The 27,505-nt window shown below is 36.4% G+C and overlaps 1 protein-coding gene across 6 annotated transcripts in view; it reads left to right on the plus strand.

Annotated features, from left to right (window-relative positions):
* Nucleotides 1–27,505, plus strand: part of FIP1L1 (factor interacting with PAPOLA and CPSF1) — a 44,642-nt gene that overhangs the window by 12,170 nt on the left and 4,967 nt on the right. For 2 of the 6 annotated variants that reach the window (XM_068403522.1, XM_068403524.1), the window contains 8 exons: nt 1,353–1,462; nt 10,153–10,246; nt 11,325–11,478; nt 16,921–16,947; nt 17,519–17,573; nt 19,354–19,409; nt 23,742–23,837; nt 24,834–25,065. In XM_068403522.1, the coding sequence (XP_068259623.1) occupies nt 1,353–1,462; nt 10,153–10,246; nt 11,325–11,478; nt 16,921–16,947; nt 17,519–17,573; nt 19,354–19,409; nt 23,742–23,837; nt 24,834–25,065 (824 nt within the window). The remainder of the gene's footprint in view (nt 1–1,352; nt 1,463–10,152; nt 10,247–11,324; nt 11,479–16,920; nt 16,948–17,518; nt 17,574–19,353; nt 19,410–23,741; nt 23,838–24,833; nt 25,066–27,505) is intronic. The other 4 variants (XM_068403525.1, XM_068403527.1, XM_068403523.1 and 1 more) reach the window with 3 other exon arrangements.

The following is a 27,505-nucleotide window of genomic DNA, read 5'->3' on the forward strand; positions in this document are numbered from 1 at the left end:
CCTAAAGGAAGAAGGATAAGTATTCCAAAGCAAAGCTTCCCCTATTTCTAGCTCAATATAGACTCTCTGGGGGTCCAGTGGTCAAAGAGTACAGATAATAATTGTGTTGTAAGAGTCTGAAGTAAAAGTTTGTCATGTGTTTTACAAGGAGTTTACATATAATTATTAAATAATTTCATTAACTTTCTTTCCACTCTTCAGAAATACTAAGTCTCATGTAATTTACATGGTATGTTTGGACTAATCTGTAACTGGCAAGACTTTGTATCCTACATTTTCCAGTTACTATTAAATAATAGAAGTCTTACAGACTTTTTCAGATAAATACTTAAACCAAACCTATTCAGTACTCCCCCGCCCCTCATATTTCTGGATACTAAAGTTTAATTCAATTTTTAATGAATCTTAACTATTTATGTGCTTTTCTGTGGGTTTGGGAAAGAGGTGTCTGTGTTTAGAAGTAAGATTCTGCAAAAGCTTAGTAGTTCACTTGCCTACAAGAAGCTGTAAGATCAGAGCCTATATGATGTTATACCATGAGTGAACTAGTGATGTAGAGTGAGGTAGCTATGTGGTTGGTATAGTGGGAGTGTCTTTAAAAACTGAATCAGGACAGGTTTGGCTTTAATGCTAACCCATGTCGGTTTTTCTTTCATGTATTATGTGCTGCTGAAATCAAACAATACTTGGAAGTACTTGCACCAAAGGTCTCGCATAGCTTTAATAACGTGTCTCTGGAATTTTGCAGTGCTTCAGAAACAGCAGTATGTTTTTGAAGTATTCAGTCTGCACTAATGAAAAAATCTTTTAAAGTTTGCGTAACCCAGATTATGAAGTGACTTCTGTACAACTCAGAAATTAAGTTGTTACTAGATCTCATGGTCAGTAAGGCAGATGGAGGATCCACTCAGTTTCCTGTCTCATAGTTTGTTGTTGGGTAGCAGACTTGTTAGATATCTCTGTCGATAAGATAATGAAGATTTTTATTTTGTTTTAGTAAGTTTGCTTCTTTTAAAAATTAAGATGTTATTTTGTTCATACAGGAAATTCTACAAGAAAACCAGTTTGGTCTGTTCATGTCCAAATCAAATGCTTAGAAAATAAGTATTAAAACTGTCTAATCTTCTGTAATAATTTGTTCTCCAACATATTGCTTCTTATATATATTAAACACAAGTACTTAAGTAATATATCCTCATAAAATACAGAATTTTAGTAGCTGTGCAAAGGTGAGAGTTTTTAAAAAATCTAATTAAAGTTGGACTTTCTTTTTGTGTTGGCTGTGTGCTATGTTGAGTGTTGGGGCTACTACACTTCTGAGGTTAAACTAATGATGAAATGTTATTTTGAAGGTACAGCAGGGCAGAACTGGAAATTTGGAGAAAGAGTTGGCAGTGCAGTCGACCAAAGCTGATTTCACATCTCCTCCTGCCTTATTCAAATCAGGAATTCCAACAAACAGGTCAGTTAGACAGCTGTAACTCAAGACCAAAAAAACTTTTTATACTGTTACCTCTGTGTATTTGAAGTTCATTATTTTTTTAGGAAAAAAAGGAAAATATGTTTCTGTAACAGGTAGAAATGAGGGGAAGAGCGGTCCTAATCACTTTTAGCCTTCAGTCACCATTACACATGAATACTGTGCTACCTTCTTGGCTGTTCAGGAAAGAGAAAGTAGAAGGAAAGGGGAGAAAAAACAGCAGGACCAGATAACAAGGCAGCTATAAAAATACAGGTGTCAATGTTGACACCATATTTTTTGTGTATAATTAGACTGGCCAACAAAATGTTTCTAGCTAGTGTCTTTATGGGTATTAGCTAACACACCTTTTCAGTTAAACAAGACGGAATCAGACAGCTATGACTTCAACAACTGGAAGGATTCCTGGAACCCAATCTCTTTCCTGCAAAGTAGCTTTAGCTTCTCCATATTTGAATATTTTACTATACTTTCTTTGAAAAGAGAGAAATTATTTCCTTACTAGGGCTTCTTCCTCTCCTTCTCCCAGCCCCAGGCTTTAATGAGTTCTGCCCTTTATATCTGAGCTACTGCTGTTTGATACCTGGCACTTGGCTTAGGATGGAGCCATGCTTCTGCTTTACTTCAGCTATCAAGTGATCCTGTTTTGGTTCTGTGCAAATTAAAAGCCATTGTATTGGAAATTATGGTAAGAGAGGTAGAGCGGGTTGTATGCTTTCGTTGTCAACACTGAAAGATAAGCATCTATGACTTGGCTTTAGCACTGCATCCATAAGTACCTTCGCTAATTCGGAGGCACTCATGTTCAGTTATTCCATCCTTTAAGAGTCAGTTCAACACCCAAATACATTTCTCTTGGGTGGAAAAAAAAAAATCTTGCTTGATACTTTTGCTTGCATTTTTCTTTCACTCCTAGAGTATTCCTCCTGGTAGCCTAAATTCTTGTCTGAGCTATCAGGTTATACTGCTCTGGTTTTAGTGTATTTTAGTTCTTTTTTCTTTTCCATTTTTCTTTATCTAAAAAGTATAAAAGTCTTCCAAACTTTGTACCAACCCGGTAATTATTTTTTTTCCTTTTCTTTTCTGATTTGCTTCTGATGTGTGATGTTCTTGTAACAGAGTTATCAAAATTGAATGTACTATTCACAGGGTAAGGATTCCAAATCTGTATCTAGTACAGGTTTTGTTACAGGATTCTTTATGCATCTCATTGGTGGACAGAGAGTCTCGAAAATACCTTAGAAAAGGAGTTAATGACCAGGATATTAAAATGTAGTTAAGCTTAAAGTTATAGAAAATATGCACTGCGTAAATTCTGTGAAATTTGCATTTGTTGTGAGAAAGCTTAATATAACAAGGTCATACACATGCATGATGTAGGCTTCATAAGTAAAATCTTTGTTGTGTTGTCTGGCTAGGATAAGTTTATCTTACCATATCTTTATACCGTATTTTTATGTGATACTTTTTTTTTCTGCCCGAAGTTAGCAATCCCAAGTTTAAGTGACCACCTTTCTGATTTTTAAAGGTTTAAAGTTAATGTATTGATTGTTAATCAGAGCTTTCCCGAGAAACTGAAGACACATCTGTTTTCTGCAAGAACTAAGTTAAACTGAGCAAAGGTTGGGAAACCCATATATGTTTAAGAATGAAAAGCCAGTAAGTGAAGTTGGTCTGTTGGGTAGATAAAGAGGAAACAAAGTGATACATTTACACTTGTATCACTTGTGCATTCCAGTGGTTAGAATAGGTTGTTTTGTATACATTTTGTGTGAACATTGTAATTGTAAGTTGTTACCATGGCAAGACTGGCTTGTTTCCCTATTTAATATCTGCTCCTTTGGATACATTTGCTTAAAATAAATTCTTCTGTAAAGAAAAAGGTATTTCTACCAAGTGGTCAGAAGAGATTTTGACAGAAAATTATATGCTCAAAAGTGCATGAGTAGCCCAGTGAGTGAATAATGAGTCTTAACTGTATGGATTTTATATGCTTCTACTTGAATGACTTTTCCAGAACGCAGCTATTATTTTCTGTATGTGAAAACCTGTATTACTAATTTCCTTATAACCAGGCAGTGTTTTATGGGATGGGACTTTGTTTTTTTTTCTTTAAGTAAAGAGTTAATTTCAGGTAGGCAGCAGTTTTCTGGCAATCCAGCTCTTTGGTAATTTAAAATAATTGCCTTTGTGCCATGAGGCTTTTGCAATAGCTTTGTTGTGAAATTGCTGGAAGCATTTCTCATGTAGCAGTAAAACTTCTCTCAGTTTCTAGTAGTAGTTGATATATTTGGTGAAAGGGAGGGAAAACTGATGCAACTAGGTATAGCACCATTGGTGTGGGGGTTGGTAAGGAGCTGGGCATGAGGAGAAGAGGAACTCAAAGAGCAGAAAAGATAGAGACACAAGAAAAGGAAGACCTAGGCAATATCTCGCCAGAAGCAGCACCTCTTCTCAGTCACAGACAAGCACTGCCTCCAGAAAAGCCAGTTCAGGCATCATGGCAGGAACAATACATGAGGGACAAAGCATCCAAATTAAGGTAGGGGGAAAAAAAAAATCAGGGCATGATCCTAATTTAACATTTTAATTCCCCATTTACTAGTCAACAACATCGCTTCATGGATTATTTTACAGATAGATATTGCAGCATATATTTCTCTTTAATGGGAAGTCTGAGGTCAGATAGTGGTTTTTGCTTTTTTCATTTGTGTGTAAACAAACATTAAAATAATTTTGTGCCTACTGTTTTTACCTTTTTAGTTTGAGTACAGTAGATGTTTACATATGATTGTAGTTGAAATTCTCAAAAAAAAAAAATCTCTGAGGTCTAGCAAGAGTATTACTCATTACCAATATGGAGGTTGTAGTTTACAAAATAGAAACAGAAATATTGCTCACCAGCAAATAAAAGTTACTGCTTCACTAGAATTGCATCCTAAATGTTTAATTCAAAGAAAAATTCAGTGCTTGTTCATACAACATGTCTGTGTGAGAAATTTTCCTTGAATTTGTAAACAATGACTGTCTTAATCATAGCTGAGCTATTAGTTGTTTAGAAATGACAGCTGAACCTCTTGTCTTGATTCTGTGATATTTAGGGCTGTTAAATAGCATAAAGTGTTGTGTAACCCTGAAGGAGGAGTTAGAACATGGTGTAAATGGTTTAGTAAATGCACATGATATACAAACAATATGGTATAAAATAGAGTATTTGTTGTCTAGAGGTAGTTAATTAAAGATTCATTACATGCATAGTCACAATTAAGGTAAAAACCTGAAGGAATCTCTTTTGAGTATAGTGCTTTCTAGAACATGAAGAGGATTTGACAAATTTCAAACTTATCCTAACCAGCCAGCTCATAGAGATATCTTACTGTTTTTTAGAGCAGTGCTTTTCCTTATGTCATCTTTCAAGGAGTGTGAGATAGTGTTTCTTTACTCGCAGAGAAATAAGCAGAAGTTTCATTTACAAGCTGGATGCAAAAACTGATATATTTTCAAGACAGTAATATCTACAATAGCTCTCCATTACAAAACTTTGTTCTGTCAGAAGCTCTTAGTTTTTTAACCTCCGTTTATATGAAGAGTACATTACATTTAAATGAATTTTGCTTTCAGAGAAATTAGCCTGTCAATGGGATGGGCTATTTATCAGCTTTCTCTGTGCTTTGGTCTTTCTGTAAACAGAATTTTTATAGAAAATGGATTTGTGATATGTCATTACTATGAAAAACACAGGTTTGTCTTGTTTCATGAACTAGCCTTGCAAGACTAAATGATGAAAACTCGGATATTATTTTGAAAAAATGTCTATTTTGTATTTCAATGATTTCTGTATTGAATTTGCTTCTTAATTACATCAATCAGTGGTAAGTGAGCTCAGCAAAGCTTAGGCTGTCCTCAAGAGGAGGAAAATAAAGCATAAAACACATAAGGAAGACAAGAAGGAACACAAGAACGTGTTAAATACAGTTTTTAAAGTATACTATAATTCTTAGACTAGACTGTAACTCTAGCAAATAAATGTGGCATCCAGTAGTTAGACTGTTTCTGAACTCTGAAAAGGGAAGGGGAGCTGTCCAAAAAGCAGTTCATTGTTCGTATTACTTGTGGTGGGGATAAGTGCTTCCTGAAGCTGTGAATTTGGAAAATAATTTGTTTTGTCTTTTTTTCTTCTTCTTCCTTTTTTCCCCCCTTTCTCTTTGCTCTGTAGGACCTAGATAAACTCAGCTTGCCAAATGAGATTGAGACATCTTTCTGAATTAAATCTCCATGGAGGGTGGTATTCATAGTGCAAATAGCTCGTAAATAACCATTCTCTAACTGGAGTGGAATCACTCACTGAGTTGCTGGAATGTTACTTTCAAGCTACACTTTGTATGAACTCTGCTGTGGGTTCATGTGCATCCCGCAGGCATGGATTGCCTTTTTATGTTTGAGTGTATCCATTGGGAGTGCATCTGTATCCCAGGTGCCCTGATCATGTAAGGGACGAACCGAGCCCTTTCTTTTCTTTGCATGCAGCACTGAGACAGAAACCTAGTAATGCCTGCTTAACATCTTATCAATAAGCTAGATAACAGCTGGGGAGTCTTTGAAATGTCCTCATGTGCCAACTTGCTGTGACTTAATCAAGATCCTAGGCTTCGAATTTGCCCCTTCTACAAAACTGCTGAACTGTTAAATTCTGGACACTTCAGGTGCCTCTCTTGCCTTTGTGAAGATTACGTTTTTGACAGTGGTGTCATCTGCTGCTCCATTTGTGATTGAACGAATGCTTTTTCTCTTGTTCAATTTCAAACTCTTTTAGTGGAGTACTTAATGAAATCATTATTGCAGTCTTGGAAATAAAGAATTTGTCAAGTTCAAGGTATGATGGCAAATTCCTGAACTCATCCATCATTAGAAAAACAAAATCTCTTGGCAGCTGTTGGGAAGAGCAATGGACATATCACTATAAAACATTATTAAAAAAATAATTATAAAGCACCAGCTCAGTGAGAAAATGAATAAGCATAGGTGTGCTCTTCAGACTCTAGAAAAATTTAGTGAAAGCCCTGTTCATTTCAGTAAAGTTGATGTCTGGGAACCAACTGGTAGTCTAGATTTGCTTCCTTTGATAATGCAGTGTTGTGTTTGGGCTGCTTCCCAAGCCAAAATTGGTATTATTGTAGTATGGTTGATGCACATACTACTTTAATGCCCTGTACTCTTGCATTGGTGTCCATTGCCTGTGTTTTCAATGCTGATTCCAAGAGTTGCTGGCAGTGTGCAAACAGTGCAAGAGGGGAAGAGTCTTAAGAGGAAGAGTCTTAATTTGAAGTACATCACTCACAAGTGGAAGCCCTGTAAAACAGTGGAGCGAGCCAAGCAGGGGTCACCTGAGGAGAGACTTCTTCCTGTAGAAGAGAGTCATCTATCATACACAAAGACTAAAGCTAGGTAAAATGAGTTTTCTAGGGTACGGTTTTAGATAACTAAGAGAAGATACCAGCGATGGAGGAGAACCAGTGTCTTAGAACTCTGAAACCAAATGAGCTGTCAGAGTGAAGACTGAGACAAAGTTTTGTTGTTTTACGAAAAATCACTTTTCCTTTTTTTTTTTGTAGTGAAACAGTTGGTTTAGCAATTGTTTTATAATACCTGTGTTTCCAGTTTAGTTACTGAAAGCAAAATAATAATAATCCAAAGCTGGAATACTATGCAAGACCACTGGGGAGGATTAGGAAAGCAGATGTTGATTATTTCAGGATTTAGACTGAAGCAATCTGACTTTTAGGATGGGATGTTAGAAGATCAGAGAAATTCTTAAACTTGTGTTATACTTGGAGAGGCTGCTGTATAGTATATACCGTTTTAGTTTGCAGATGTGTTCTTAGACTCTTGTACCATTGGACTGTTTTTTTTTTCCTCCAAACTGTTGTGCTTAATGAGCTTGCTTAAAATCCAGGAGGAACCTTTAAACCCAGATATTGAAAAGCTCAGAGGACTGGCATTTGCATCGTTCACAGTATGCCATCTGCCAAGGAACTTTAGATTATCTCTGGGAGATCTAATTGATCCTTCATGCTCTAGCATCTGCTGTGTCTTTTTCAGCTGCATTGGAATCTAGGTATGTGAGGAACTGGGGTCAGAGCTATCAGTCCAGCAGAACTTGGAGCCAATTTCCAGCTGTTCTCCCTGCTATTTGTATTAATGTGGTTAGTAGTCCACTAGATACAAAAAATACAAGAACTTGTCTTCTAAAACTAGCAGTATTTTTTTTTCTTTCTATGGATTTCTGTTCTGAAATTTCCTGAAAGTCTTTCCCAGTCTTTCTTTTACTTTGTTATGTGTCATGCTATTGGTAAATATGGTCAGTTTTCTCTGCTATGGTTTCCCTGATAGGTGTGACACAGATTTACCTTTGTTTCTCTCATCTGTTAGCAATGTAATTTTGTACCTCCTTTTCTAATGGAGTTGACCTAAGTGAATCCTGCTTTTAAACCTCTTTTTGAAGTTAACTGTGGGCTGCAAAGCAGGTAGGTTTTGTTCTATCTGCATAAGAATAGTAGAGTTATAAATTATCTATAAAGCTAAGTTGCTGGGTTTCGGTTGTTTTGGAACTGCAAACAGCAAAGTTCACTATACTTTTAGATTCTTCCTCCCTTCAAAATAGTGGTCACAGATACCAGGTTTTAGTTTTAGTAGATGACATTCAGCTTCTTGTCATATTATTTTCTGGTCTGGTGCCTGGAGTCCTTTACTGTCAGTATATTCCTATGTGGTTGATTTATTGAAGATTTTGAGAGGTCGATTATGCTTTAAATTTTAGTGTTTGTGTCCAATGGAATGCCATCTTGTCTTTACCCTCAGTGTAGCATTTTTAATCTGCTTTGGAAAATTACAAAGTTGCAGTTGACAGGTGTGTGGCCATAATATCAGGTGGTTTTGGGGCTTAACGAGACCTCTCTTAACAAACAGGCTGTGTGAATATGTACATGGGAGATAAGAATTTTATAGTAGGAACAACTTAAGTCTAACAGGCATAAGCTTAATAGATGGACTGGTTTGGAAACTGAAGTAAGATACATTTTCATTTAAAATTCACATATTGACTCCAGTGTGGACTGCAATAACTTGTTCATAGTGAACTGAAATCACTGAAAAATTAAATCCGAGATTGCATTTTTCTAAATAAGATGCACTTCTTCAAATTAATCATTAATAATTAATAATCGTACCCATTGAGAAAGAGATCTTGGAATTATTGTTGCTGATTCCCAAAATGTTAGTTAAATTTCCATTGTTAGCCAAAATAAGAAGACAGAAAGGTAGTCATCATTTCAGTGGAGAACAAACCCGGAGAAGTCAGTATGGTAGTACATAAAGCCGTGATGCATTGAGATCTGAATATTATCTGTGGTTCTGTTTATGTCAGACAAGAAAAGATATAGTAGAGGTAGGAAGGGTTCACAAAAACATGAAATAAATAATGAAAGTTATAGAGTCAATTCTGTGTGAGGAGAGATGTGGACTGGTTCAGCTTGGGAAAGAGACAACTGAGAAGAGATACAACAGAGGTACCATGAATACTACACTGCCAGAGAACAGGGATATTTTTATATTTTTTTAATTTTTTTTTTCAGCACAAGGACTGTAGGGCACCAAATACAATTGTCAGGAAAAAAAATAGCTGAAACAGATGCAAGTTAATCAGGGGCTATTAAACATAGTTGCATGGGAAGTCCTTACATTTTTGATTGACAGAAACTGGGAGGGAAAGAATTTGTATATGCATGTCACTTTTCTTGTCATCTTTCTCTAAAAATCCATTACTAGTTACTTCTAAGGAAGGTCATCTTAATTTATGGTATGTTCTGTTGTTGCGTGATTGGCTTGTAAGGGAGACTGAGGTGGGTCTTGTGCTGCTCTGTTGCCGGTTTCTTTAAAGAAGGTGAACATAGTGCTTAGCTATGCATATGTTTGAGAGGTGTGTTTGAGAGAGAGATATTTGGCATTTGGAAAACTGAGGAACAGAAGTATGAATGGCTAGTCTAAGATTCCTTTGAGTTTCATGCAAGGTTTAATTTAAGAGTCAGTGTCTACTAGTTCCATATACTTTCTGTTTGATAGTAAGACTGTGTATTCCAAGATGAGAGAGATGGTGGCTGATTTTGTTCAATATATGCTGCCATATTGATAGCATGCATGGTAGGGTTGGCTTTTGTTTATTTCTGCTTCCTAACTTACCTTCGTTTGACCTTCCATGGAATCCTCCAATATGATTTCTTGGAGTTTAGAAATTATTTCTAATTATTAGTTTATAACTTTAGATTTTTGTAGTAGTTCTGTTTAATATACTGTACTGTTCCTTTTTTTTTTTCTTTTTATCAGTAAGAGAAGTGTAGATTTATTATCTTCTAGGAGATGGCAGGAGAATGTGGAGAGTCAGCCTTCGTCCTACAGATGTCTTTATTGCTGCATTGTTTAGTTCTACACACTTGCATAGTTCAGCAAATTTATCACATTTAATGTTCTTCAGAAACGGTCTTTTATCTTTTATACAGGAGAAGGAACTTGTGGCATTTAGAATGAGAGAAGTCCATAAGACTTTCTTCTCTCCCTTTTACTTTTCTTTTTTTCCTGTTCTATTCTGCTTATTGATTCTGGTTTGTCCTGTGTTGCAGGCGATTACCTGGCACAATAGATGTGATTGGACAGACCATCACTATCAGCAGGGTGGAAGGACGACGGCGTGCTAATGAAAACAGCAACATACAGGTTTTATACTGCAGATTTGCACACTGTCTTTGACTAAAACACACTTTTGCTTTCCACATAGCTTCTGTTTAAAACATTTCAGTAATGAGTAATGAGTAATACAGAAGTAGCTTTAAATTCAGGAGGAAAGTTGTGGCAGTTAATTGAAATAAATTAAGATGAAATATTTGATATATTTCAAAAGATAAATGTTTTGGTATGATTCTTACTGAAAGGAAATGAGCAATATTGCAGACTTACAATCCAGGAGACAGGGTTGGCTCTGCTAGATCTGCATGGGATAGTGTTTTGTTTACTAAGTGACAAAAGATAAATATTTAAACTGACTGTCTATTTCTCCCCTATTCCTGCCAGACACTAATGCTGAAAGTGAAAGCCTCTTCGTATGCAGTTTCAGAAATGCAATCTTTTAAAAATAAGTTGTGAAGGAATAAATAGTTGATAGTACTTTTTTAAAAAATATATTGTATTATTTTACCATCAATTGTAAGATTAATCTTTATGATTATAGTCTTTATGGGCTTGGATTATCTTAAGAAAACAGCTAAATGTGTTAAGATTGAATATACTTCTTTTTTTTTTGACTTACCTGTGGAGAAGAATCAAGGTTGCTTGGTGCCCTGCCTGCATTTCCATGCCAACTTATGTTACGGTTAAACAATGAAAATAATAATGGATTGTAGTGCTTATATTGAAAACACTGCCATGTGTTTTTCTGCTGATCTCACAGTGTTTAAGTAATATAAATTCTTGGGTTTTTTCATGCTTTTCGTATTGATTTTTAAAATATTTTCCTTTATATATAGATTTAAGGTGGTGTTTTGGGCCATATTCAGATGGCTTATATTCCTTCTCAAGTCTTATGTTTGTTGTTCCCTATTGGCTGCTCTTAGACCCTCAGAGGTGCTTGGCAAGTATGGGACTCTGAACGCAGGGGTGCAGGTAGAACTTAAACCGTCTGAATATGGCTCTTTAGGTGCATAAGTAGTACTTTCCTGTTGTAGTAACTGGAGAGAGAGGAAACCTGTCTTCTACCCTTTTAACATAGCAATTGTAACCATAGTTTGATATTTTACAGGTTCTTTCAGAACGATCTAATCCTGAAGTAGACAATTTTACCAAGCCACCTCCATTTTTCCCTCCAGGAGCTCCACCTACCCACCTTCCACCACCTCCTTTTCTTCCACCCCCTCCAACTGTCAGTACTGCTCCACCTCTGATTCCCCCACCAGGTAAATATTCTGCACTACATAGGATGTGAAAAATGATGCATTATCATCAAATGCTTGATGATAAATGAGTTAAAGACAGCGCATTCCATTGGCTATATATGCAGAATTTCAGAATTTTGTGTTCTACTCTTTTCTTAAATGTATCTGCAAGGCAGAAACAGAAACTTTTGTCTTTAGCTTCTCAGTAAATGTAATCCCAAGTAGTAAGTAATTACCTAAAGACTAAATGTTGGATATTGTGTCCTTGAAAATGTTTGAAGTGAGAAGCTGTTTTCTGTAGTTCAGCTACTGTTAATGCTGTTGAGAGGTGCACGTTAACAAATCATTCTACAAACTTTTGAACTAAGTATGGCATACCATGAATTTGTGTCAGAAGTTGGATTCTCTGATGTCTAAGGTCAAAGCAGTAACAGAAGCTTTAACTCCCCTTTCCCCTCACAGTATGTATGAATTCCCAGAAGTCTGATAAAAATTGCATTTGTGCAGTATCCTTTCGTTCAGTCAGAGGCCTTACTAGCACCTGATGTTTTTATCCAGTGTCCTGTGTCTGTGAATCTTAGAGGAATCAAAGCTCTTTGAGAACTCTTCCCATTGTTAAATCTGGTTTGAAAATACTGATATTTACTGAATACCTGCTGAAACTTGATATTTATGGAAATTTGCTGGGGAGAGCGTCATGGGCATTTGCACAAATAGTGTAGCTACCTGAGTGTTGTCATTTTAAGGAACTAAGTTCAGAAGGACTTAGCAAGGAACTAAGAAGAACGGTCAGTGAGAAATGAAAATAGATGGAGAAACTTTGGAGAGTATTTGGGTAGGAAAGTGAAGGATTTGTTTATAGAAGAGACTGATCTAAGGTGGAGCCCCTTTCCTTACTTTCTTCCTTTGTTCCTTGCATTCTTTTGCTAGACTTGTTCTGAAATAATGCTAAGCAGTTTCTTTGCTATTCTGTTTGCATAGAGAATCTTTTAAAAAAGTTTCTCTATTAATACTCTTAGGTATAAGCAAGGAAGTAACATTATTATTTCTGTGCAACAACTTTTTGTGGGGTTTATAGGTTTAAATCATCATAGAAGAGGTTGCTTTCTTCAATTTCTGCTGCGGATTTTAAAACTGTGAACTCCTGGTGCCTGGCAAGCTCTGGCTCTCATCAGTGATTGTCATACACAAAATGGTGCAACCTAAAAAAGAGAAGATATTTAATGATTAAATAATTCTGTGCCCTTTTCCAAGTTTTTGTGCATAAATATAAAAAATACGGTGTCTGGAGAGAGAATATGCTACTGCTCTGGCAATTTTGTGATGTTTCTTTACTGCAGGGGGGACAGAAAGGAGAGAAATGTGATGCTAATGCTAACTGCGGTTTTAAGTTGTATTAAAACCTTTTTGATAAAATAGGTAATACATTTCAAGTTTTTGGAAAGTAATTATTTTAATTGTAATTGTGGTACAGAAAAGGTGATCTAAGTTGTATATTATTAAAAGCATGAGAGGAACCCCCACAGACACCCCAAACGCACTTGGTGCAGGGCTGACACATAGGTGTACTGGACTGATCTTATGAAACCCCTCACCTGTTGAGCTTTTAAAGGTGAAAGAAATCCACATGTGTAACAGATTTAGCAAGCAGGTTTGGCTTTAGTCTTGTGGTTTACAGACAGGTTTATGACATACACTTGTTCAGAAGGTCTCCTTCAGAATCCTTCTGTGCTTCGAGTAGATTCAAAAATAACGATTAAGAGCTGTGGATTTAGTTTCTTCAGGCCTGTGTTTTAATTGTGCTGTTGCCAGCTCTTTATCTTCAAAGCTGTTCCTAAAATAGGATCTGCCATCCCTCCTAGGTTCAATGGAGGCGGAGGAAAAAAGTTACTCTTACTCAATATTAAACCAGGACTACTTGCCAGAAAATTTAAGTATTCCAAATATAAAACATCCTCGAAAAGCCCCTTTGAAAAAGGAACTTGCTTTGAAGTTAGATCTCTTGTTCTGAATTCATTCACTCTTGTGATTCAAATCTTTTTAGAGGAACGAGTCCCGGAATGATTCAAAGGGCCAAATGCTGAAAATTCTCAAATACTCCTAGGAGATGACTGGCTGTGGCAAAAAATGTGTTGGTTTTTGTTTGCTTGGTTTATTGCTTTGTTGGAGTAATTTAAATCTAGAGAAGAACGTGGATGCTTCTGTTTAACAGGCTTTAAAAGTTGTTTTATGTGTTTTTTGAAGAGTTTAGTTAAAATGTGACATGTATTTGTGATATTGAAAAAAAAATTATTCTGAAGTATTGAACTTCTGTTGCATAACTTTGGGAAGTTTAACTGCCTAGACTTATACCAGGGCTTAGCAAGTAACTATACGTCTGCTCAGCCCCAGCAATCTAAGTGTGTATTTTTTATCTTGTGATAAAGGAGAGAGAATTTGTCTTAGTTTAGCCTTTGGCAAAAGCAGTTTTTACACCAAGTTGGGTTATATTACGTTGCTGTGGGCTATTACACAGTTCAGCTAATTTACAGGGTGTTGTTAAGCTGTGGCAGTGATACCATGTTTGATTCCTTACTCCACAAGCAGAGCACGTGGCATTGCTTTCCTTCGGTAAAACCTGCTTGGTCTTATGTAAATATTTGCGAGCTTTGAGGTAGTAGGATGGTACACAATGTCCTGAAAGCAATTTTGAGTACATTAGGTAAAATGCTGCACTAATGCCATTTGGATTGCTTTTGATATGAGTCTGAATATTTAGGTTTAGGCCGGGTGTATCTTTGTGGCAGTACAATGTGTTGTAGGGACGTGACGTGATCTACGCTAAGTCATCTTCTTGCACTGGTACTCAAGTTTAGTCCCTACCTTGCAAGAAATGACTCAATATTTCAGAGTCTTTTTTTCTTTCTCAGAAGTAATTGGCTGATGAAGCTTCAAGTATATTTTCATACACTGCGTTAGTAGAAGGCAAAGGATTGAAGATTTAGGAGATTCTTAATTTTCCATTATTTAAAAAAGTTTATGATCTTTTTGTTTCTTGTTTTGTGTCACATTCATGTGTTAGTGAAGAAGGTGGTGCAACAAACTTTGTTTAGATCTTTTTACTTGTACTTGCTAACTTGGAATGTAGAAGAATGTTTCTTTCATTATGATACCATCAAGTAAATTAACTTCTGTCTTAAAATGATATAGTCATTAATCGTGACTTTTTAAATGTTCTTAAAGGTTTTTGAGGAAAAAATGGCTATGTGTTTTTTTAGTATAATACCCTGTATTAACCAATTCATTAAAATTAATTTGACGTTTGGTCTCTGGATATTAGTTGTATTCAGTCTGTCTTAATTTTGTTTGAATGTCTCTCAAGTGAAATTTTTCATTTGGCTTTTAATCTTGTGATGAGATTTTTATTTGTGTTTCTGCACAAGATAAAATTCTGAGGAATGAATTAATTGTTTAATCAGAATTTCTTCCTTTTTGTAAAGAGTGTTAGCTGATGGCTTTCCAGGCAATTCTGTGTGTAGTGCTGAGAGCTATGTGCAGTGCTAATGATATACTGTTTTTAGTACAGCAATTTAAATTTTTTTAATCATAAGGTAGAGCTAATAAAATAATAAATTTGAGAGAACTTGTGATATTGTTCTAGCTTATGTTCTTAACATTGCGGTTAAGAGGTATTTTTAATGTATTTACATATATATATCTTTTCTATGTTGTAGGCTCAATAAGAATCTATTAAGATGAACAATTAACCAAAAAAGATGGATAGAAAATACTTCAGCTGTGCAACAGTTTGAGTTCCCAGTCTTCCTTTTCTTTCAGAAATTTTCATTAGGAGCGTTTGGTCTTTTAAATGTTACACTGTCAAACTTTTTATTTTGTAATTTCCAGTGTTGTTAACAATGGTAGTGCACATTGGAAAGCTTGTGTGCTGGTGAAGAGACAATGGCTCATGCAGTTTCGAAATTTGGGTTTTTGGGGTTCAGTGTCTCCTGATTTACATTTTGGCTGAGATATTAGATTTTAAATTGTCATGATTGGACAGCAACCTCAATTTTGTTTCACAGTTTGTTTAATGCTATAGGATTAATGCCGGTAATAATTAACGTCAGTGAAATCACCAGCAATTAGTGAACATTGATACTGATTACTCGTCCTCAGCTTGTATATTCCTTCATTTTGTCCTTCTGCCAAGGCAATTGGGGATTTTTGGTATTTGGGAAATTTGGTATTTCTAGATATTATAATATGTAGATGTAGTTAAACGTTGCTGCCATACAATACTCTCTTAGTTCTAATGTTGAACTGATGATATATACATAAAATTAATCATGCAGTGGCCAGCACATCTGGGATATTCTCTGAGTGATGAAGTCTGGAACTTGAATGAGATGGGTTTTAATTTAAGTGGGTCTGGCTGCTGTTCGGTCTGGACATTTATGCAGTTATGGCAAAACTGATGAACGCACTTGGCAAAGTTTTCTGTTCTCACCTCACCCAAAGTCTTGCCGTGAGTTGTCAGATTGAAAGTACTTATTTTTTAATGGAAGGAAAGTTGCTCATAACTGAAAGAGCTTTATGCCTGGTATTCTGTTTTCTGACAATATTGGTTTAGCCCTTTTTTTTTTTTTTTCATGTAACAGTGTTTTGTGTGTTCAATTGAGGTAAAGCTAGTTCTTTGCAAAGTATGAGAAGATAATATCCTTTAGAGTGTAAGAATGATTTTTACCTTGTAATCATTCCTTTCATAATCAAATGAGATAGGTTTATATGTTGAGGCAGTATATTTTGTTAGGTCAGCTGATTTAGTTGGGAACAACTTCCCAGCTTTTAGTTAGATTCATAACAGCTAAGCTGTATCTGAAAACCAGAAAAGTTAGAATAGTTTTTGAATGTGTTTGTATTAAAAGATGCTCCTTTCTCAGATATATACAAGAAAATAGAGTACCAAACAATTTTGTTCCCTCCAAGTTGCTGCAGTGTGGCATATCGTTCACTGAAAAGTCTGTAATGCTTACTGTTGCTACAGTATTTTGTCCATGTGGACCTACTGTGTCCTATACTAAGCTATTATAGGTCAGAGGCCAATTGTGTTTCCTTTCATCCAGTCACAGAATATAAAATAAAGCAAATATATTCTATGGGATGTTACTTTCCTTCTGGGTGCTAAACATTTTAGGGTTATGGCTTTAATTCTGATCTTAAGACCCAGAGTAATTCTTCATTATTTTTTTCTGTAATGAAGTAAGATTCTGAGGAATAGGAATTTAAATAAAAAGCCAGATTTCACAAGGCTTGCATAAAATCTGAACAATTGGTATTAATGTCAGGTCTTGATCTGAGGACACAGAAAATAAGTTATCATTCTTCCTGATCATGTATGTGGTAATAGCTCAATCTGATTTTAGATCTACAGATAATAAACATAAACTATTACTGTAACTGATAGATTATTTATTGTCTTTTTAGGTATACCAATAACAGTGCCACCACCAGGTAAACTTGCTTAGAGTTTTTTTCAACATTTGGTTAAGAAATGAAAACTTAACTGATGTGCTACTTATCAACTTCCTTTTACTTATATAGATGAAAGTTCATAAAGACAAAACTGTCTGTAGAGATGTAGGCTCAGTTATTTTGATGCCAACCAGAAAAGAAAATGTATAAAAATGCTGTTGACTAGTGGACCTAATCAGCCAGTTTCTTAGATGTGTGCTTCCTTCTTTTCTTTCCATTGTTTTTTTTTCAGCTATGCAGAAAATAGTCATGACTGTTGTTTATTAAGTCTTGTTAGATACTCAGGAATTTTCCTATGCTTCCAAATTATTGAATTTTTAAGAATGATAAGGTATTTGATTCGAAGCACTGATAATATATGTTTAATACTCTGTTAAGCTGGAAAGTAGTTCTCAGTCTTACAAAATAAAACTGATTTACACAGTGAGAAACAATTTTTTTGCATTGTACTCTCTTGAATTTGTTCGCCATTGTATGCTTAGACTAGTTCTTTTATGTGTTTATGTTTTTTTTTTCCTTTATTCCCCCCTCACCTAATTTATTATTACAGGCTTTCCACCACCACCTGGCGGTCCTCCACCGTCCCTCATACCCACAATAGAAAGGTGATTATCCGTTTGAAATCTCATAAAGCAATATATCAGTATTCTGTAATTGAAATAAATTAGTAAGAACTCTTAAACTACCCAGTGTTTTATGGATTTTTTTCTGGGAGTAAGGAGACAGTTTCAGATTTTTACAGTATTTTTACAGAAGTGTTACTAGTCTCACCTGTCTGACAATATTCTTTTGAGTAGGTTAGTTGACCAATTATTAGTTTAGTTTAGTTATGACACTATATCAATGCCAAGACTTAAGAACAAAGTCAAGGTAATGATTGTTAAAGTATTCTTTAGTAGTCTGAAGTCTTATTTAAGTGAACCGTATACTTTTCAGCTACCATATCCTTTTCAGTAAGGGCAAATAAACATTTTGGCCACAGATTCGAGCTCTCATAAGCTATAGGAAATGCCAGAGTTCCACGGAATCCAAATTTGTATTTCTACTGTGTTTGTTCTAAGTGTTCAACTTTAATAGGCCTAACAGTTTCAATACCTTTTTTATATACATATACATGTACATGCGTACATATTTTTTTTATATATATATGTAAAAGGAAGAAAAAACAGTTGGCCAGCACAGTAAAAGTATTTATATTTTCTAGAGGACAAAACCAGGTCATGTACAAAGCTCACTTAAGATGGTGCAAGCCTCTTGCCAGTCCTTCGGATTTCACTGAAGGAAGGTGCACACATCTGTTCCTTTGAAATTCAAAATTCTATTAACATGTATGGTACAGGATGATGGTGGTAAATCGCTGAGAAAATCCTCATCTGATTTAGTTAAGAAAAAAGCCTAACTGGGTGCATTTGATGTGCATGAAAATAAATTCGGTATTTCATACTGACAGTGCTGTGAGTGACTGATGCTTCTGACTGTTAAGTAGCGGCCATTGCATTTATTTGTAGCAAATATTTATATAGTTTCTGAAATATGATGTAAAAAAATCAAGTTTATTGTGGAACCTAGGAACTAAATCTCCTACTTCTAGATGTTAAGATGTTGCATTGGCCTTTCATTATAATTTTTTTTGTTTTGTTTTTAAACTAAGCTAACCCAAAACTTATTTCTTAATGTTAAAGTGCCTTCAAGGACAGAAATAACACTTAGGTTAAATACTGCAAAGATAATTCATTCCAGTTATGTAGGAAGTACTAAAAGTCATGAAAGAATTATATATATATATGAATTATGTCGTGTGCACCTATCATCCTTTTTAACCTTACCGGTTTTCACCTACTTGAGTTGGCTACCACTGAAAGAAGTCAGCCTAGACAATGTGTAGCTAATTTAATAGTTTATTTATAGAACTACACATTGGAAGTCCACCTGTTCTTAGCTATGCTCGCATATCGACTTTTTAACAGAAAGAATGAGAATGGCTTCATTCATGAATGAAGCCCTTTCAAGTAAATGGAGATTAAGTTCAGGGTCTGTGCAGAAACATCTTGTGATAAAAGAAACATTTGAAATAGAAAATTCATTGAAAATACAAAAGAACAGCTTTGATGATATGGATATTTTTTGTTTTAAATTTTAAGAAGAGAGAGAATGCTGTTTTCATCTCCTGTAGTAAAACATGAAGTATACATATTTGTGTTGATAGACAGCTTCCTTAATTAGTAGTGCTCAAAATGGAGGACTTAAATCCGTTTATAACAAACACTTTGTTTTAGTCTGTATGGTGGTAAAAATTCAGGGGAATAATATTAAAAATATATCTTTATTGATGGAGGTAGCTTTGATGGTAAAACTGGATTTTTACATGTATGTTCTTTTCAACAGTGGACATTCTTCTGGCTATGATGGTCGTTCTGTTCGTGCATTTTCATATGGCGGTGGTGAGTAAGCTTGCTGGCTTTGAAAATTTTGACTAGTGCTATATCAAATTGTTTGATATACTTACCAGGTTTTTAGCTAAGAGACTAAACAGGTCCTTTCAGTAATTCGTTATGAAGGCTCATTGCCTACCATTGTAAATAGATAGAGGCTGTTGCAAGTTTAACAGCTGTTGGTAAATACTGTTGTTTTGCTTACTTATTTGCAGGCTGGATATCTTTCCATGCTGCTTTTGCAGAACTGTGATTTTGAAAAATAATACACTGTAATATGGAACAGAAGTCAGGGAGAATTTTCCAAGAACTGGTAGGATTTAGAAGCAGGAGAGCAAGTACTGTCGAGATATCATCAGAATTTTAACCAGCAAGACCAGTCACTGAGAAATCCTAAGCGATGAACCTCTCCTTTGAAAAACTGTCTAAGATACTATAATCTTCAGCTATCCTGTTGCAAAGTCAGTCAGTCTTTTTTTTGGTTAATGTTATGGAAAAAATCTGAAGCTGAAAAACATCTCTTTCTGGTTTTACAGTAAGAGTGAACCAAAATAGAAGTTTCATTATGTGCAATCAAATGGACATCCACAGAACCTACACTGAGTTTAGAACTGTTACCTAGCACTGCTCTGCTTTTTGAGCCAGAAGAGTGATAGCAATACTGAGATGTCAGCTTCTTCCAGACCTAGCCCAAGTTGAGAAGATAAAATAAACATAGAATCACAGAATGGTTTGGGTTGGAAGGGATCATCAAAGATCCTCTAGTCCAACCCTTCCTGCCATAGGCAGGAACATACTTTGCTAGACCAGGTTGCTCAAAGCCCCATTCAACCTGACCTTGAACACTTCCAATGATGGGGCATCCACAACATCTCTGGGCAACCTATTCCAGTGTCCCACCACCTCCATCATAAAGAATTTTCTTCCTTCTGTCCAGTCTAAATCTACCCTTTTTCAGTTTAAAACCATTGCCCCTTGTCCTGTCACTACATGCCCTTGTAAAAAGTCTCTCTCCACCTTTCTTATAAGCCCCCTTTTAAGTATTGAAAGGCTGCAATAAGGTCTCCACAGAGCCTTCTCTTCTCCAGGCTGAACAACCTGAATAACTTAGGAGAGATGTTCCAGCTCTCTGATGGTTTTTTGTGGCCCTCCTCTGGACCTGCCCTAACGTGTCTTTCTTGTACTGGGAGTGTGAGAGGTGAACGCAGTACTCCAGGTGGGGTCTCACGAGAGCTTACAGAGGGAGAATTACATCCCTCAACCTCCTGGCCACACTTCTTTTTCTGCAGCCCAGGATACGATTGGCTTTCTGGGCTGCAAACTCAAATTGCTGGCTCCTAATTAATTTCTCGTCCACCAGTATCCCCAAGTCCTTCTCTGCAGGGCTGCTCTCAATCAATTCATCACCCAGTCTGTACTAATATTGAGGATTGACCCAACCCATGTGCAGGACCTTGCATGTTGCCAGTTGCTGCCTCTACCTTCAATGCATCTGCCATCCAGTCCCATGCCTAGTTCCTTTTCTTCCAGCTGACGTTTTCTGTCTCCTTGCTCTCTGTTCCTTTGGACCCTAGCTGCTGGGAGGAGAAATTGTAGGGAAAGTTCTGTCCAGTTCTGGGGGTACATAATGTTCAGCACAGATCAAATGTTCAGATAATGTAACTCCCAAATGTTCGTAAGTCTTTAGAGAGGATATACAAAATGAAATTTTTGAATGTCTTGTACTTTCTTGAAGTTGGAGCAGTTTATGGAGTAAAAAGTGGTACTTTGTTGATGTTGAAAGGATCCTCATCACTTATCGAGTGTTTGCTTTCATGCATGGAAGCTTGTTATGTTTTCAAGAATTCTTGATGTGGGCAAACAGCTGCTTTACGTTAACTACTTTTTTAGCAATAATTGGACTGTGTTCGCTGAAGTTTTAGCAAAAAGGTAAAGCTGAAGCAGACACTTAAGATACCCAAGTGACTATTTTGCTGAAGCTTCAACATCTGAAGCCATGCAGAGTATGATAAGGAAAGCAGTCTTACAGTCATTAGTATGTACATTGCATCTAATATGTAGCCTCCAATTTAGAATGTTTTTCAGCTTGGCAGCTCTTTTGTTAGAATTTGCTATTCTGTCAAGTATTGTCAGGGACACAAGAATATTTCCAAGTTTTATGTTGACCTTCAGAGGTGATGGCATGCTTATGTTGTTGTAGTACCAATATTCGAAAGATGACTGTCATTGTGATCATGCCAACATTGAATTTGAACTTCTTCAGCACAGTTAAAAAATTGTGTTTGCCATTGTATGGTTATGGAGACCAAGGAGCACAATCTGCTCCTGTCTTCCCAGTCTGCTCCCACCAGTGTGTCTGGAGTCCCTGTTGTGGCAAAAGCTTTCATATTTGCTGCACAAAGCAAAATGTCTGTGTGTAAGTTGTGCCTGTCATACAGATTTTTGGATCTGTAGAGACTCAGTGGCATTTTATCACTGTTGTTCATCTCTTAGTGAAAGATGTTTTCCTGGCCAGCATCTTACTCTCACAGTCCCCGTCTCACAACATGATCGCTGGCCAGTATTTTACCAGGACTCTCCGTGCATCAGAACTTAGATAATTTGAGGGCTCAGCAGTGCAGTAGGGTACAGATGATCATTTTAATTAAGAATCACTAAGTATATTTACTTAATAGTTGCTTTGGATGATAGCACTGATGAACCTCCAACCCATTGTCTTCTTTGCCAATCTGTATGTTTCATGGCTTTGTCAAAATTTTGGGGAAGATGAGCGTATGGAATGTATTGCAAAAAATAGCAATCTTGATTAAGCAATCTTCTGCCTATTCAAATTACTAATCTCATGCCTTAGTGTCATTTCTCTAGTGGTCAGGCATGTTTCCCACTGCAAGCCCATGAGGAATGTTGCATAGTAAAATAATATTCTTAACTTACAGCTTCAAGAATATATATTTTGTCTTTGTGCTCTTCCACTGCATCAATGCAGTTTCTTCAATTTGCTCTTAAGTCCTTTCACAGTTCAGTGCTACTTTTGCCATCCAATCTTTGAATTGTATTGAGCTGTTGGTATATGGCACTGCATTTGATCTGCCAGTGAAGCGACCTGTATGCTTGTTCGCTTTTTCCTCAAGCATTTCTCTGTTCTGTGCTCCAAATGTTCTTTATATCTCATGAACTTGCAAGAAAATTAGCGTTACAGAAACAGTTTGAAAGTCAGTATTTTTTGAGGCACAAAGAAGGTGTATTAATATACTGTGATACCATGCAGCTTTAAATTTTTAAACCATCGCCAAAACAAGACTTAAGTCTCCAAAATTATTGATTGTTCAAAGCTCCCTCTCTTTCTGTTTTAAAAATAAAATCAGAGTTAAACTTTGGAAGTGTCTGCCTTTTTGTAGAAATTATTGGAGTAATCCATGTAGAAATACTAAAAGTGACAAATTACTTCATTCTAAGTAGTAAGCGCAGAATACTAATTCATACTAGAAAGTAAGCTTCTTGTGTGTTCTGAATAATTACTGGTGAAAATCTAGATATAAAAATGCACAGAGTATCAGATAACTGGTTTATGTCAGGCTATTGGGGTGGAAATGACATACTTCTGTCTGATGAGAATTACTACAGATGTGAGGGAGTAACCAAAATTTATCGTAAAAATTTATACTACCATTAATAATTGTTTTGTAGTATACATTTAAAGTTAAAAAGTTTACAATTCAGATCAGAGTATTCTGGCAGCCAGTGTCTCGTAGACCATACGTATGTTGTTGACATAGTGGCAAGTCAAGGAAATTAGCAGTCTTTAAAGTCCAGCTGTTTTTTTGCTATTTCTGGCTGCTTTCCTTAGAAGAATTTCAGGTTTTGGCAGTATAATGAACAACATACTATTGTATTAGGGTATTTTTTTTTTCTGTTAACTCCTTATTTTGTCTGTAGCCCTGAAGTGAAACAGTGTCAAGCATTTTGTTAGAGGCAAAACCTCATATAAATGCTTTTTTAAAGAATTATATTGTTTTTCATTGCAAATGTATTTTAACAGTGAAGTGTTTTTTCCTGCTCTGCTGCCTGCTCAAAAGGTCTTTTCTATTCTTCCTTTGGACGCTTGGCAAGCTGCTGTCTTAAGCTTCTGCCAGAGCTTTCTGGGGCAGGCATACCCCAGATGTTGTAGGCAAGGCAGTCTGAACATAGCTGTCAGGAGAAGCCACTGGTTTTGTAAGTCACCAGTATTAAATACAGCATCAATAACGCACTTTACGTTGTTCAGTATATTTATGTTAATTATACTGTTAATGTCTCTTTGTGACACCATGGAGTCAAGTGAATATTGTTCTCATATTATAGATAATGAAGTGGAACTCAAAACAAACGATTTATTGAAGGCTATGTTATCATTGGCTAGCAAAGCAGATAAGCAGAGAGTGAGAAGGCCTCTGTACTGTAAGTCCACTAGAGAGTGCTGTTTCCAGTTAAATACTACAGCCCTTATTAACAGGATGCATTCCCGGGGCTTCTGGAGGGGGAGGGCAGGACAGAACAATTGGGGCATTAAGAGCAGTAGTTATTTATTACATCGGAGTTGGCAGAAAGTAACGGAGAAGCATGTGCCTTGTCTCTTCCCATTGCTGGTTGTTTAAAAAGGTTCTGAGACGGTGTTGTGACTTCCTTCTTAACTTCTTAAGCGTATCATCTTTTAGATTAAGATAATATGCTCAGTTTTCTGAAACTGTTATATTTTAGTGATAATAGTCATTGTACTGAGTATTCATTAGAAATGGTATCCTACAAAGCATAAGTAGGAGCATTATTTCTTCTCCCCAGAATGAATTTATGGAATTTATTTCTAAAGCTGCTGTTACATCTGTAATCAGAAAAGCATAGCAAAGCACAGTATAGAATATAAGTTAATGAATGAGAACTTTGTAACTAACATTGTATTTTAAATATAATAATTTTAAAGGACAAAACATAAAAATAATAGCATCTAAATATAAAGTTGGAAGCATCCTTTTTCCTTGTTTTTCTGAACTCTGCTTTCAGAGCCACCGAGTTTCAAAGGCAGTTTTGTTTTCTGGATGTTTTTGTTTTGTTGTTCCCCCAAAACAAAGCCATTTGACCACATAAAATCAGATTTTTTCAGCAAATCTTTGCACAATACCTTTTTTGTTTTCAAAAGGATTTAGACAATCTTTGTTGTGTATATCCTTGTTCTGTACATCTTCATAACAAGTATTTAAATGAGTGCCAGAGGCCTTTATTAGCATCATGGAAAAAATGCAGAGTTTGCTGAGAATTAACTTTTATGTGAAAGGGGAAGGCTGCAAAATGTCATTGGAAGAGGCTGGCAAACGTCTGTGTTTTCATGCATAGGTAGTATTACAGTTGTCATATGGTATCCGATTTTGTTCTTTCTAATACCCGCATCTTTTTCTTTAGTCACGTTTCCGCACCTTGCAGGTTCTGCTCCTTCGTGGTCTAGTCTTATGGACACCAGCAAACAGTGGGACTACTATGCACGAAGAGAGAAGGATAGGGAACGTGAGAGAGAGCGATCCCGAGATCGGGATCGCGACCGGGAACGGGACCGAGAGCGAGACAGAGATCGAGAACGTACCAGAGACAGGGAAAGGGACCGAGATCACAGTCCAACTCCAAGTGTGTTCAACAGGTTAGTGAAATGTCTTAAGCATGCTGTAACTCCGCTCAAAACCCCGCGTCTGTGTAAAATGGTGTATTTCAACATTAAAATTTAGTGTTCAGCTGTATATTCCAAAGAGCTAGAGGGTGTGGCTTCCTCCCCTTCCTCCTTTTCTCTTGGAAACTATAATTAAATTTCTAAATGTAAAACAGAAATGTAAAAATGACGGTATACATCCAAACTGGTCATAGTGCTTTACAGATTAAAGGTGTGATTGAAACCCTGTGTATGAGTGAGATATCCAACTCTCTTTGACATCAGTAGTTCTAGAAAATCTATAGAAGTACTAAATGAATCTTAGTTGCCCATTCAATGCTAAGAGCGATGTGGTGCAACAATTGACCTTAATTAATGGTATTACTAGCTGCTAAAATGGTTAGTTTGGTCATTAGCACTGGCTGGATGACAATCTGTCCTATCTTTTTTAAAACTATTATTTCAAGGTCAAGAACTTTTTTTCGTTTTCAGGAAGATGATGAAAATAACGGCAGATAACTTTTTTCAGCTTTGAACTCTCTAATTGCCTTTTTTTTTTTAAAAAAAAAAAAAAAAAGCTGCAGCTGTTCTCTGCTTCATGTGCACAAGTACAAAGCATTCAATGTTGAGGTCGCTATGGCTCCATAGAGCGGAGGTCTGCTGGCTTGCCAGATTTATATAAATTTACTTTGCTCATTATTTGCTAAGTATTTTGGAGTAAACGTCCTGATGCTTTTCTCAGTGTTTTTTGTTCAGTTTCAATTTTTGCAGAATATATATGTTACCTATTAGGCAGATTGTTTTTACCAGTGGTTTTACACTGTGGGGAATGAGAGCACCCAGAGTCAACATGACTTCAGTTGAGAGACGACATGTTTTGCACGATGATTGTTAGCTGCAGACTCAAACTGGGTGTGAGATAGGGGATTTTCCATGTATGCTGATGTGGTGATGTCCTCTCCCGTGTGCATGTGCTATGTTCCAGGGTCAGTTTCTGAGAACTCAAGACCAATGCAAACATCTGTTTCTCAGACAGCTTGACTGAAGGTCAGAAAGAAGCCTGGTCATTCAAGGGTGCTTGAAATGAACCTTAATAGCTTCCAGGCCTCGAGAAATCTCTGTGCTGCTGCCAGAGTTGTCTGTAAAGGAGGGGGAAGAGCAGGCCTCAACTTTTTTTATGTGACTAAATTATCCACCATCTGTAGCAAAGCTGTTGTCACATGGCTGTGTAAGAAAACAGGAGGCCCTTAACTAGTATAAGTTGGGTTGGGAGTCACAGAGAAGGTGGGAGAGGCTTAAGACAGAACATGCAGACATAATGTTTTTTAAGAAGTTTATTTTCAGTTCCATGCACTTAAGAAAATGAAATGAGCTATGAGGAAGAGAATGTGAACTATTTTATGATGCATTACTTTTATTTAAATTCACTTTGTTTAAACTTTGTTCAAGCGACACTGTGGTGGAATTTGGCGTAAACGTCATTTTTAGCTTTTTACTGCTCAGAAGTTACCGATTTCAATGTCTTTAGCAGTTCTTTTCCAGATAAATAGCCTGTATTTGTGCTATAGTATTTCTTAAAATTGTAAGAAAATGGGAATTATTTTTATTCTATTAGTATAACCAAAATGTGGTTTAAAAACGAACCTTTGCCTGACTTTATATTCTGTTCTACCTTTACCCTGCTATCCTCAGAGGAAATTCTGCATTTTTACAATATATCTGACTCTGCCCCCTTGAGAAGATGCTGTTCTTTTTGAACTGTTGTCCCTTCTGCAAAGACTATGTTTCTTTTCTTGTTTTGATAGTTTCAAGTCAATTAGTTACCACTGAAAATGTAAACTTTGGAATTTGATTGATACCTTACCATTTTGTGGTTCTTCCTCAGCAATGTGAAAAACAAAACCAAAACCTAACAACTGTATTTCTAAGGTCCTGGAACCCAATAATCCCATGCAGCAGGGCAGATGAGGGTCTGTCTGGCTAGAAAGCAGTTTTACAGGAAAGAACTTGGTGTCCTGGTGGACAACAAATTGAATGTGACTTATCACTCAATGTGCAATGAAGGTCAAAACGCATTGAGCTGCATTAGAGTGTAGCCCACAGGTGGAGAATGCTGTTATTTCCCTCTTATTTGGCACTTGATACAACGTGCAAAGAACTGTGCGCAGCTTTGGGACACTTGATATGAAAAAGAAGACATTGACAGACTGGAGAGTCCAGTGGAGGTCTGACAAGGTGGTTAGCAGGGTTAGGGGGATGGAGTTGAAAGAAGGGTGAGGAGGGTTCTTAAAGGCTATTTTCAGCTACCTAATGGGTGGTTATAGAGAAGATGATAGAGCCAAGTGCTTTTTCAAGTTGCACAGAAAAATGACAAGAGGCAATAGTTGAAAGTCACTGCAAGGGAAATCCCAGTTAGGTATGGGGAGAGGGGGAA

This window comes from Nyctibius grandis, chromosome 6 (assembly GCF_013368605.1).
Source record: "Nyctibius grandis isolate bNycGra1 chromosome 6, bNycGra1.pri, whole genome shotgun sequence".
NCBI lineage: Eukaryota > Metazoa > Chordata > Aves > Nyctibiiformes > Nyctibiidae > Nyctibius > Nyctibius grandis.